The 12,816-nt window shown below is 45.8% G+C and overlaps 1 protein-coding gene across 1 annotated transcript in view; it reads left to right on the top strand.

The window, feature by feature from the left end:
• Positions 1–12,227, top strand: part of MGMT (O-6-methylguanine-DNA methyltransferase) — a gene marked incomplete at its 5' end in the record, with an annotated part of 113,363 nt that extends 101,136 nt beyond the window's left edge. The window contains 2 exons of the mRNA XM_079312335.1: positions 4,581–4,720; positions 11,042–12,227. Coding sequence (XP_079168461.1) covers positions 4,581–4,720; positions 11,042–11,218 — 317 coding nt within the window. The 3' untranslated portion in view covers positions 11,219–12,227. The remainder of the gene's footprint in view (positions 1–4,580; positions 4,721–11,041) is intronic.
• Positions 12,228–12,816: the final 589 nt, after the last annotated feature.

A 12,816-nucleotide genomic window follows, 5' to 3' on the forward strand; every position in this document is an offset into this window, starting at 1 on the left:
CACATCCACAGGGTTTTTACATCCCCCCAGGGCTGGGCATCCCTTTGGGTGGGGGAATTTTCCCAAATCTCCAACCCAACCTTCAGTCTCCAAACCCAAACCTTCAACCTCCACCCAAACCTTCAATCTCCAACCCAAACCCTCCTGGTGCAACTCGAGGCCATTCCACGTTGTCCTGTCCCTCCACCCCTTGTCCCCAGTCCCTCTCCAGTCTCTTGATGCCCTTTAGGCACTGGAAGGGGCTCAAGGCTTTCCCTGGGGCTGATTTTGTGCTTCTCCCCATCCCCTCTGCAGCACAAACCTTGGCTGCACAGAGACTGAGATTTCCTCTGTCTTCATCCAGAGCTTTTATTCCTCCTCTCCTGGAGCAGTTGCAGCTCAGGATATTCAGGTGGCTCCTTGATGGACCCTCACAAAGCACCTGCCAGGGAGTGCTGGGGCATCCAGCAGGGATTTGGCAAAGTGCTTTACAATTCCTCCATCCACAGAGTCCCAAATCCAGCCCCAGCCCGTCCTGGCTTTCCAAATCTGGTGTGAAAATTCAGCTGCTGGTGTCAAGGGAGTCGTGGTTTGAATAAAACCTGGTTTGGGTTTGGAATTTTGGGTTTGGGGATCCAGGGGAGCTCCTCATTTGCATCAGCTCTGAAATTCCACCTGCTCCTGCAGGTTGTAGCAAAGTGCTTTGAGGTGCTGTGTAAAAAAATGGGTCAGAATATCAGTTACTGCTCAAATGAAGCAGCCCCTGAATTGCAGGGAGTTTCACTGCAGGAACACTGCTGGATGGGGTCCAGGGAGAGTTCCTTGCTTCCAAGGATAGAATTTGGCCCCACAACCCCCTCAGAAATCTGAAGGGAACCATGTGTGAAACTGTGTTAAAGCACAGATCAGGAGCAGCTCCCATTAATTGGGTTTTAAATGTAGCTCTCACTCAGATGTGAGCCAGCCTGAGTGTCACAGGTGTTCTGAGGAAGCATTTTGGTCCATTTTCACTGAAGTGATGGCAGGCAGACAGCAAGTTTTATACATCCTAGCCCTGTTCCTGTTTTATTGTATCACATTTTGCAAACATGCATGCACAGGCAATGCATAAAATCTTAATAAAAGTGGCAGATATTTCATGGAATCACAGCCTGGTTGGGCTGGAAGGGATTTGAAGGGACCATGGGGTGACACTTTCCACTGTCCCAGGCTGCTCCAAGCCCTGTCCTGCCTTGCCCTGCACAACATTTGAATAAACAATTTTCTCTTTGCATATCACTTGCTGGGTCGTCTGGGGTAGGGTGACAGTTTAACATGGCTTTAGTAATAAAAAAGTCTCAGAATTGCTTGAAAATCCTCTCTCATGCTTGGGTTAATGGTTTTCACCACTGCCTGTTGTCAGGAAAATCTGCAATTTGAGTGTGAATTTTTTCTTCCCAGATCCAAGGGCCAGTTTGAGTTTTCTGCTGTTTTCAGGCAGATTTGGGGATTTTGAATGTTTTGGGGTTTTTTTTACTAATAGTAATAACAGTGAGAACCAATGAGTGAAAAAAAAAACAACTAGAAAAGTTGGGTGGTGTTACCCCAGGCAGGCTGTGGAAAAAAAAAAAAAAAAAAAAGTGTTTATAACTGTCTTTGCATTTGGCAAAACTCTGGGGGGAAAACAACATAACAAAAGACAAGCAGAAGAAAAAAACCCACCAAAAATAAACCAACACAGCAAACAAAACTAACATTCCCAGCAATCAGTGTTGAGGGGAAGGAAAAATCAGTCTGCCTTTTAATTCCTCTTATCAAAGAGATTTAAAAGGGTGGGAAATGAGGTTTTTTGAATCTTTCTGGCCCCAAGGTGAGATGGTAGAAGGATAGGAAGGGACTGGAACTGGTCCCTCTGCTCTTCCCTCATCCATCCTGAATCCTCAGGGGCTGAGCCCCTCACCAACACCAAAACCCTTGGCAGAGATTAGATACAAACATAAATATATAAATAAATATAATAGATACATTTAGCAGAAGGTGTCCCTGCCCATGGCAAGGGGTGAAATGATTTTTAAAGTGCCTTCCAGACCATTTCGTAACTCCATGGTTATTAGTTAGAAGTGAATAATTTTACTTCTTTGGGACTAATTCCCACCTTCAGTTACACGTGTAAAAGTTACAATACAGCTGTGTGCTCAAGTAAAATTGATTTTCTCTCCATCATCCCCGTGGATTTAACATGGTTGCATGGAGGATGGAAGGCCCAGTGGGCTGGTGGGGGGAACTCTGTGCATTTAGCCATTAACAACAGGGGAATTTATCTGTAAATATTCTTCCCTGGGAGGGAGGGGGAGGGGATTGGGGTGGAATTCCCAGAGCACTGTGGATCCCTGGCAGTGCCCAGGGCCAGGATGGACTTTGGGATTTGGGATGCTGAAGGTGTCCCTGGGCTCACCCTGGTCACCTGGAGGGGGATTTTTGCTGCAGGAAGGGAGAAAAATTTCATGGTGCTGCCATTGATGGCTCAGCCTCCCCAGGACACTGAGGGGCACCAGAGAATTCCTGTGTGTTTGTTTGATGATGATATTCAAGAGCACAAAGCATGGGCAGTGTGAGCTGGGCATGTGAGCTTTAATAACAGCATTTGCCTCTTAAACTAGTTAATGCCTCTGCTCAGGATGAAACTGAGTTTTCATATACATTTCCAAAGTGATGGGCATGATGGTGAAATATTTCGTTTTTTTGAACTCTCCACGAGTGTTTTATGTGGGAGCAGAGGTGTGAAAAATGTGCAGTGGCTGTGGCAGAGGATGGTCAGTGGGAGAGGAGGGTGAGCTTGTGCCTGTGCCAGGAATTTGGGCATCCTTGGCTCTCTGGGGCTGTTTTCTCTGCAGCTGCCCCATCCTCCCTCAGCTGCTCCATGTCCAGGTGCACTCTGCTCCATTTTCTCCCTGATTCCAACAGGTTCCCAAAAGTTTCAGCTCTATCCCCCTCCCAACCTGCCAAAATTGAGGATAAAAAAGAGATTTTCTGGCCATTTAAAAGAACCCACTGGGCAGTGACTCCCCAAGACCCCTGAGCAGGGGGATTAAAGCTGATCCTGCCAGATTAAAAAGGTTAAAAAAATAATAATAAGGACCAGTTGGATTTGAAATAAACCTTTGTGAAGGAATCACAGTAAACAAAATCTGTTTGCCTAAGGAAACCCTCGTAGCAATCAGCCAGTAACACAACTGCTTGTGCTAATGAACCCAAAGCTGTTAATGTGGTTTCTTCAGTTAAATTGATTCATGAATTTTGAAGAGAACAATTATCCTAATGAATTTTTCTTGAATAGAAAGCAATTAAAAGGACAAATCAGTCTGATTAACCCCAAAGTCACCCTACTGCCACAAATGGTGTACAGTTTGAAATTATATCATAAAAAACTAGAGCAGATTTGCTATCTCTTTGCCCTCTACTAATCCATGTAAATTAATGAACAACAAAGTTAATTTCTTTGATGACCCTTTTCTCGTATCACCTGGATTATGCTGATGTTTAATTTGCTTAATGTTATAATAAAGACTAAACAGATTTTTTTCAATGAAGTGATTATCATTCCCTTCAGTTAAGAAGTGATTTTTATTATTTAACACACACATAACGCTGTATGGGTTTCCTTTAAGAACAAAATCACATTTCTCTACTTTCCCACAGAAGGTAATCGATGTCTTTTTTGACAACTAAAGAAAGAGAATGGTTTTAATCAGTTTGTTTCTTTGCCAGGGTGGGAGTTTGAGGCTCTCAGCTGGGGGAAGGGGTCTCTTTTCCTTTTTTATTCCCCTTTTTTAGTCACCAGCTCACTCCTCTCAGTAAGTTTTCCACAACTTAGCTCCTCGGAGCTTTTCCAAGTGCTTTGAAAGAGCTAGAGGTGTTCAAACCCAACTCAAACCCAAACAAAATTCCTTTTCCTTCCTTAAAACAGTCCTGGGCTGGGTGACACCCTGAGATGCTGGAGGGAAACCTCTCCTAATGCACTTGCTTATTCATTATTTCAGCAGGTTGGAACACTTAAAAGCAATTTGTTGGTGGATTAAAATTAAAATAATGGCTGATACATTCTATATTTTTTCCCCCTGTATCATTAGGGATGTGCAGGACATTCAAGGTCACTGCTCTGGGCAGAGCAGTAGCTTGGGGGTCCCACTATAAATAATCAGAGTGTGCTGGCTCTAGGGTGTCTCTGCCACCTCCCAGCTGAAGTGGGAATTAGCTGGAGATGCCAGGCCTTTGTCAGATAGGTGCAGCCACTTATTCCTTCCCTTTTAATTTGGCTCTATGCTAATTTCTGCTCTGCCAATTTAATGGGAAAAGCCACATTGTGCGAGCTAACAGGATAATTGTACTGGAAGCAAATTAAAAATACAGGGAAAATCAAAGCCTTAAATCCTTTTTTTTTTTTTTATAGTGATCAGTTACTCCAAGCACTCTCTCTAATAATCATGTATTTAAATGTAGTCATACAGGGCACAATAACAGGGCAGCTTAAATTAGAAAACTGCCACTGGGGCTGACTTTGCATTGGGTTTTTTTTGGCTGTTCCATCCCAATTTCTGCACTCAAGCACTTCTCCCTTGCAGATTCCTTCACCAGGCAGGTTCTGTGGACTCTGCTGAACGATGTCAAGTTTGGGGAGGCTGTTTCCTACAAGCAGCTGGCAGATCTGGCTGGGCACAGGGGAGCAGCCAGAGCCGTGGGAGGAGCCATGAGCAGCAACCCGGTGAGTGCAGCACCTTCCAGCCCAGAGCTGCTGCAGTCTGACTTTGTTAATTGATTCAGTTTGGTGCATTTGGGTTTTAAATAGACCCTCTCAACTCAAACGTTTATTGCTCACATGGAGGTATGTGGCTGCAACACAGCTTATCATGAGGAAACTGTGTAGGGGCATGGAGCTGCTGAGACTCTTAGCTTAGATTAAAGCTCCCTACTGTGTCCTCTGCAATATCAGAGCTGGGTTTGGCAGCTCTGCAGGCTGAAGGGCTCTGGGTTCCACCTATCTGCTCTGGAAACTGGGCTGCCATGAGGAATAAGGTCAGGGAGTGTTGCTAATCAGCAATAATCACAGCCCAGTTTAGTGTGATTTATGCCCCACTGTTTATGGGGTTGGGAACAGCAATACTTCTGTTCCTCAGCAGCTTCTTGTTGTTGTCAAACTTCCTTGTGTGTTTTTTGGTCAGGAGGGTATTTTGTCTTCCATGTGGACCTCAGTTGGCAGGTTGTGAGTGGTTTTGGTTGTGTTAAAAGCATTCTGTCCACTCTGGCACAAAGACAATTCTGCAGCAAGGCCAGGAGCACCCTGGGGTGGTGGAAGGTGCCCCTGCCCATGGCAGCAGGTGGAATGGGACTGGGTCAGCCCAAACCAGTCTGGGATTCTGGAGCTGAGTTGTCTGAGTTTGAAGCAGCTGGAGGGAGCAGCACTCTAGGTCAGCCCTGTGGATTTGGGGATAATATTTCCTTACACTCAAGTGATCTGTGTTTTCCCCTTTTGTCTGGTTTGGCTCTTCAGGTGCATTTTTCAGCTGAGTCCCCTGGGTTGGTGCCTGGGGCTGGTGTGCTGCTCAGTGGGTGCTGCATCCTGAGCTGCCTGTTGGGACCAGCCCCATCCTGGCTCAGGGGGTTTGGGGGCTCAGGATGTTTGTTCCTGCACTGTCTGAGGAGCAGTTCAGTCCCCAAACCCACAGAATCCCAGAACCCCAGAGCATTTGGGTGGGAAGGGACCTTGAATCCCACCTCATTCCACAATTCCCCATGGGTAGCACCCAGCCAGGGGGACCCTCACAATTCCATGTGGGGCTCAGCTCTGAGCCCACCCTGGTATTTCCAGCATCCCTCAGCTCTCCCTGTGAAGCATTTCCTACAAGCAGCATCAGCAGTGTTTTGTCAATACCCCACATTGTACTTGACAATACAAACTATTTTAATGTGATGGAATGCTTTCCAATATAATCTGGTGTACATTAAGATAAGGCAATCCAATGCAAACCTACAGGAAACAGTTCTCAAAGAATAACAATCCAGTGTTGTGCAAAAGGAGATGTAATTGCTATTGCCTAGAAATGTACCCAGCTTTGCCCTCAGGCTGCAGTGGAGCAGCAGCATCCAAGTAGTGGTAACAGCAGGTTGTGGTGTGTGAAAATTCCTGCTTTTTCCCCTGTGAGGAAGGATGAAAATAGTTCTGAAAATATACAGCAAAGCTCCTGCAATTTTTTTTTAAATGGGGTCCTAGTTATTATTGCCATTTCCCGCCCATACCGTGGCTGCAGTGGTTTCTGTCCCCAGCAGAAAAATTTTTAAGCTATAGTTATAGATAATAATGTATAGCTGTAGGGAAAAGGAGCTGTATTAATATAATACCACCTCAATATTTCATCATAGAAAGCTGATGATTAAAAAAAAAAAAAATCAGTGCTGTAATGAGAGTCCTGCCCATCTCAAACCACAATTTTGCCACTGCTCATCTCCTGGAGGTAATCTGAAATTCCATCCATATTCCACATGCAAACACACACACACACATGCTCCTTTTGCACTTCAGTGTGAGCAACTGTTCCCTGCTCCTCACATTTGCACAGAAATGTCTCTGTGGCCCTTCAGCTGAGAGCAGGGGGCCTGTGCCTAAGACACAGGGATTTTATGCATGAGGGGAAAGATAAAATGTGGCACTGCAGACCCTCCCCTCACCTTGGTTATTTCTGTATATAAACCCTCAGCTCTTGCAAAAACAGATTTTCTGACCCAATTTGCAACTCCACCTTGCAGCCTCACAGAAATCTGATTAAAGAAAATATTGAGAGGTCAAGGATTGCTCAGCAGCCAGCCAGGGTCTAAACCCTCAGGCCAAGCCCCAAACCCATCCCTGGAAGTGCTCAGGGCTGGGGTGGATGGGGCTTGGAGCAGCCTGGGGTGGATGGATTTGTGATAAACATCATTTAGTGAGGGTGGCAGGAAGGAAAAAGGACCCTTGGAAATAACCCTGAGCTGGGCATCACAGTGTCCCTCAAACACTTGGATAAAATCACAAACTCACCTTTCTCCACCAGCTTGGTGAATCAAGGTTTAGTCTTTGATTTGGGAAGTGTGCATTGCACAGGTTGCAGCTCTGATGCTTCATTCACATCATTCCTGGGCTGCCCTTCAGTTTTACAAGAAGCTGGAAGAGGTGCCAGCAGCAGCTGCCTCATTTTATGCCCAGGACAGGGTGGGGATGGCTCACCTATTGCAGGAGAGACTTCCCAGAGTTTGCTGTGGTTCACACTGATTGCAGGGTCTGTGGTCCTCAAAGGGAACCCAGAAAGTTCAATTAAAAATCTCATTAGACTGGTAGAGGAGGATCAAAAAGAAATCACAGGAGCTCGTGGGAAATGGAGAATGTTGGGCTGATTAGTCCAAGGCCATCCTGAATGAGTGTTCTGAGCCTTAAGTGAGATGTCTTCAGTGTTGATCACAGCACTCAGAGCTGCCTGTGCTGGGTCTGTGCTCCTTGGGCTCACCCCAGCCTGGTCCTGGTACCAGTCTGTCCAAAACTGAGGATATTACACCAATCCATCCTGAGTCATGGATATAACATTGAGCTAACTCATGGATGTTCAACCAAAATGTTTTGAACACTGGGGGAGCAGTGATGCATTTGTGAGAAAACTGTGGTGGGTGGATCTGAAGCACTGTGGGCACAGAGGGTACCTGTGTGTTCATCCCTGGAATCAGGGAGTGGCTGGGCTGGAAGGGACCCACAGGATCATCACTGCAGCTCCTGGCCCTGCCCAGACCCCAACAGCCCCACCCTGGGCATCCCTGCTGTCCCAGCTCCTGCAGCTCTGGGGCTGTGCCCCTTCCCTGGGGATGAACCTTGCCCTGCTATTTTCATTCCAATACCTTTTCTTCCTTTGGTGGCCAGTGATGACCTGAGATCCACCCTGGGTCACATCACAGGGTTTGTTTCTGCTGGGAGTGGAACTGGATCATCTTTAGGATCCCTTCCAGCCCAGGCCAGTCTGGGATTCTGTGGCATGAGCAAACCACAGGACTGATTTTTGCTGAGTGTGTCTCAGTGTGATCCCTGAGCTGTTTCCAGGATGGATTCAGGAGCTCTCCAGCCCTTCAGCCACACCATGGGACAGTTCCCTCACCTCAGCCTGTGCACTGGGAACAACCAGAGCACTGAAATTTCCTAAAAGCAGTTCAGAGTGATCAATCCTATGAGCAGGGAGTTCCCCCCCCCCACCTTTATTTCACTAAACAAACCCATTGTGGAGGAGTTGGTTTATTCACAGATCACCAGGAGCTTTCATGCCCAGCCCAGCCTTGTTCTGCCACTCACCCAGATGGCTGTTGATAAAGATTTAGCATCATGTTCCCAGTGTCAGGGCTGTCAGTAGTGTTGAACCATTTGACCAGAAGAAAAAAACGCACAGGGAGCTATTGATTACAGCTTCTCAGTGTCACTTGTTCACCAGGATTTAGGTATTGATGAGGCTGCAAGTGAAAACAAGCTCTTTCCCTTGTGGGCCTCTCCCTAGAAGAACAAAAGAGAAGTTGGAGAAAATATTCAGCTGGTGCCTGAATCAGAGGGACTCCAGCATCGATCCCAGGGCTCCTTCATGTGATTTTTTTTTTTGTTGTTGGAGACAAATCTCTGGGTTTGGAAGTTTTTGCAGTGTTTGAGGTAGGGGCTGTGTGTGTGATGGATTCGTGGAGGAGAGGAATTAGATTTCACAGCATGAAGATTTCAGCAGCACTATAATATTATGAGCTGCTTGGTTATTGATAAAAATTGCATTAAATGTAGCTGAGGCATTAAAGCTCCAGACTAGGGTAGTTCTCCCTCTAAAATGTCCTTAGGGCCCTAATAAATTTTAGCAGGTTTAATTATTTTAGTAGGCTGAACGTTGTCACCACAATTAAGCCAAACTGAAGCAATATTCAATATTTTTAAATTACTGCACTGGTATGGTCTTTGCACCACTTGTGCATCCAGAGCTGTGGAGGTGACAGATGGGTGCTTGTGCTGGGACAATCTCAGCATGGAATTCTCTGGTTTTGGGCATGGGAAAAGTGACATTAATTTCATTCCTCCTCTTTTTGCTTGGTGCTGGCAGCTCAGCCCCATTTCCCTGTGCTGTGAACAGGTCCTGCACCCACCCAGGGATCATCCAAAACCCCACACCTGAAAATAAAGGCTATTCTTGCTTGGCTATTTTTTTTTTTTCCCTGCACCAAGATTATAGCCTTGCCACCAAATCTGCTGCTTTGCTGGGTGTATTTTTAAAGAATTGCAAATGAACCTCAGAGATGTTTTACAGTGTGTTATTATGGTTTTGTCACTCAAGCCAAGCCTCCTGCAGTAACTGCAGGGACTGCAAAGGCAGAGAAACCCCAAACCAGAAAAACACTTGTTAAAAAAAAGCCCAAATTTCTTTGAAGAAGCCATAAACCAACTATGGGATGGCCTGGCAAGGAGCAAAGCTTTTATTGGTTCTGGAGTTGTCAGAGATGCAGGAATCACTTGAGGCATTGCCTCCTCCAAATAAAGCAGATATTGGAAGCAATTTTTATTTAAACCTTAATCAACAAGAAGCACTTGTGTGCATTCCCATTTAATGTGGGCTGAGATTAAGATTTTAAATTTCAGGCACTGAAATTAGTTAAGTAAACTAAAAGAACACCCTCCCAAAAACCCCTCTCAGTTTATGGTCTGGCCAGCAGCTGCTCAGCTACTTTGGGGTTTGTGTATCCCAGGCTCAAATGTACCACAGTGCTTGAACTGTGTGATTAAATGGGATTAAAATAAGTGAGGGCAAAGTGTGTGATTTGTCTGTGTGTCTACACAGAAATAAATTGCAATTTTTGACTCGAAATACCCAGATTTGTGAGAACTGCCCTTCTGGGTGAGTGATTGTTGGCTGCAGTGCCATTACTATGCAGTTACCAAAACACACCCGTGATTAGAGATGATGTATTGCAGTTTTTATGGTGTGTACTTCAGCTATGATAATCACCTGTAATAAAAAATCTAAAAAAAAAATAAAAAAAAAACCTCCACGTTTATGTTCTCCTCTGCATTATCAGTCCATTATGCAACTCCTGGCATTGATTTTGCAGAATCTGTGATTATAAATTATAGGGAGTAGAAGGCAGAAGTGGGGGGGAAAGAGTTCTTAAAATTCGTTAGGTTGGAATCAAACTTCTCCTGAAAAATTCACAGCCCATTTTGGATTGACTTGCTGCTAAATAATGAGTTGTGCCTTGGTTCTGCAGAGAGTTTCTGCAGGGTGCAGATGGAGGTGCTGCAGCAGGAGAGGATCTGCTGAGGAGCTGAGGCTCTGGGATCTCCTCTTAATAATCTGTTTTTTTCCCAGAAATCTTCTAGTCCTGGGATGATCATGGCATCCCAGAATGGGTTGAGTGGGAAGGAATCAGAATTCATCCCATCCCACCCCTGCCAGGGCAGGGACACAGTCCCAGTGTCCATCCTGGCCTTGGGCACTGCCAGGGATCCAGGGGCAGCCACAGCAAATCTGGGAATTCCATCCCAGCCCTGCCCACCCTGCCAGGGAACAATTCCAGCCCAATGTCCAGTTTAAATAGTTCTTCATGAGTATTTTGGGTCTGTGAGGTTTCATTCCCCACCCTGGGCACTGAGGGCTCAGCTGGCAGCAGAACCTGGTGCTGCAGGGAAGATTTTATATATGGGATTTAATATCCCAGGTTTATCCTTTTCAGCACTTTACATCATTTTTATGTATGAAAATTCCTGCCTGTGCCTGTTTTTTCCTAAGAGCTGGGGTGGTCTCCAGGGACAGTGGAGACCATTGCTCCCAATTCTCAGTTTTTCTTCTGTTTGTGCCCTGCCAGGAGCTGGCCCTGACGTGGCTGCTCCCTGTCCCTGCAATCCCAGTGCTGGATTTTACAGAGCTGGGTTTACAGACATGCAATCACAGCATCACTCAGGCTGGAAAACACCAGAGATCCCCTGCAGGGCCACATCCCATTGCTGCTGGGGCTCAGCCTTGACTTCTCCTGGGTTTTGGGGGGTGTTTTGCAGATCCCCATCATCATCCCATGCCACAGGGTGATCCGTAGCAATGGGGACAGTGGCAACTACGGAGGGGGACAGCTGCTGAAGGAGTGGCTGCTGTCCCATGAGAAGCTGCAGAAGGAGAAACTGCAGAAGAAGATGCAGGAGGAGAAGCTGAAGAAGGAGAAACTGGCACATCCCTAACCAGCCACACAGCCTTGGCTCATAGCAAAGCTCTCAGAGCACACCCAGCAGAATTCAGGAAGAAAATGGTAAATATTTGAGTGACACAGAAATATAATGCAGCATCCAAAGTGAAATGTGTGGTGGCACCACTATATTAAAGAAGCAGGATGTGTCCTGGGGGAGGCAGCTCGGCTGCCCTTTCTTGTTTTTACATTTTACAGCAGAATGGCTCCAGCAATCCAGGCCTGTTGTGCTGGGTTTTGTTCCCATCTCCAGCCCTGTTTTGTTCTATTTTTAATGTCCATTAAAGCAGGGATAAGGGAGTGGGAGGGACGTGGCAAATGTGAGGTGGGAGCTTCCCCCTGAGGAGGTGTCTGGCCCGGGCTGGCACAGCAGGCTCTGCCCAGCTCCCCCTCCCCTCCCTGGGGCAGAAAATTGGGTTTTACCTGGACAGGAGTGAAGGGAGCACAGGGAGATCTGTGCAAAAAAACTCCTGCCTTTTCTTTTTGGATGGGGAGATGGAATATATTTGTTTTTTTCTTTTTTTTTTTTTTTGGTAGAGCAAGGGAAGAGATGTTGCTGACAAATTGTATATTTTTGATAAGCAGTCTGATTAGCCAAATTAGGCAAAATACTGAAAAGCTCATCACAGTTGCTTCCTTATCAGTGCACATTCCTTTATCATTTGAGTTTTCCTTCAGATTTCTGCATTGCTCTGTTATCCAAAGCTTTATTTCCTGTAGCCTCTCCATTGGAAGGATTCAAGAGACATTAAAATTAAATTTTGAGGTGGTTTTAGCAGAGTTCTCTGCGAGTACCAGCCACCAGCAGCTGAAATTTCCAGTATGGGAATCGTAAATTGTAACATGGAAATACTGATTTTTTTATGTGTTTTATCATATTTTCATGGATGTCTCTTTAGAAAGGCCATTGCCACCCCCCAAAAATTATTGTGTGGCAGTTCCTTAGTTAATCCAGGATTATTGATACCTCGGAATTACTTCAATAAAAAAACTGCTTTGCATGTACAAGTGTCTTTGGGTCTGTTTATAAATAAAACACAGGGTGTGATATATGGGGAAAATAAACTATACCCCACTGTACAATATAAAGCTGTATTTTTATCAAGGGTTTCTCCTGGTGATATAAACCACAGAAGCAAAGCTCAAGTGGTTTGTACGTGTCACCAGAACCCTGAGATAAAAATACAGCCTTATAATATGTACAGTTTGGGTGTATTTTATTATTTTTTTATATCTCTAATACATGTGCCACCAAAAGCAGGCAGCAGCAAACGTCAACTTTAACCTTTCCCACATTTGCATCCCTCCATGGGTGTTTTTTTCAGGCTTTTTCAGGGATGTGACTTTGTTTCTGTGGGGATGGGGAGTGCTTGGTTTGGGGCAGGTGATGCCTTTCCCAGGGAAACAGCCAATTTTGGGAGGGAAATCCTGTTCTGGGGCAGAGATTTGGGCTGGGCAGGGACAGGCAGGGACAGGAACAAAGAGTGGACAGGAAAAGGGGACAGAGCAGGTGGTGGTGGACAGGGATGGACAGGGACAGGGACAGGGACAAGGGGAGAGGGACAGGGACAGGGATGGACAGGGACAGGGACA

Source organism: Erithacus rubecula (assembly GCF_903797595.1).
Source record: "Erithacus rubecula genome assembly, chromosome: 9".
In the NCBI taxonomy this organism is placed as follows: Eukaryota; Metazoa; Chordata; class Aves; order Passeriformes; family Muscicapidae; genus Erithacus; species Erithacus rubecula.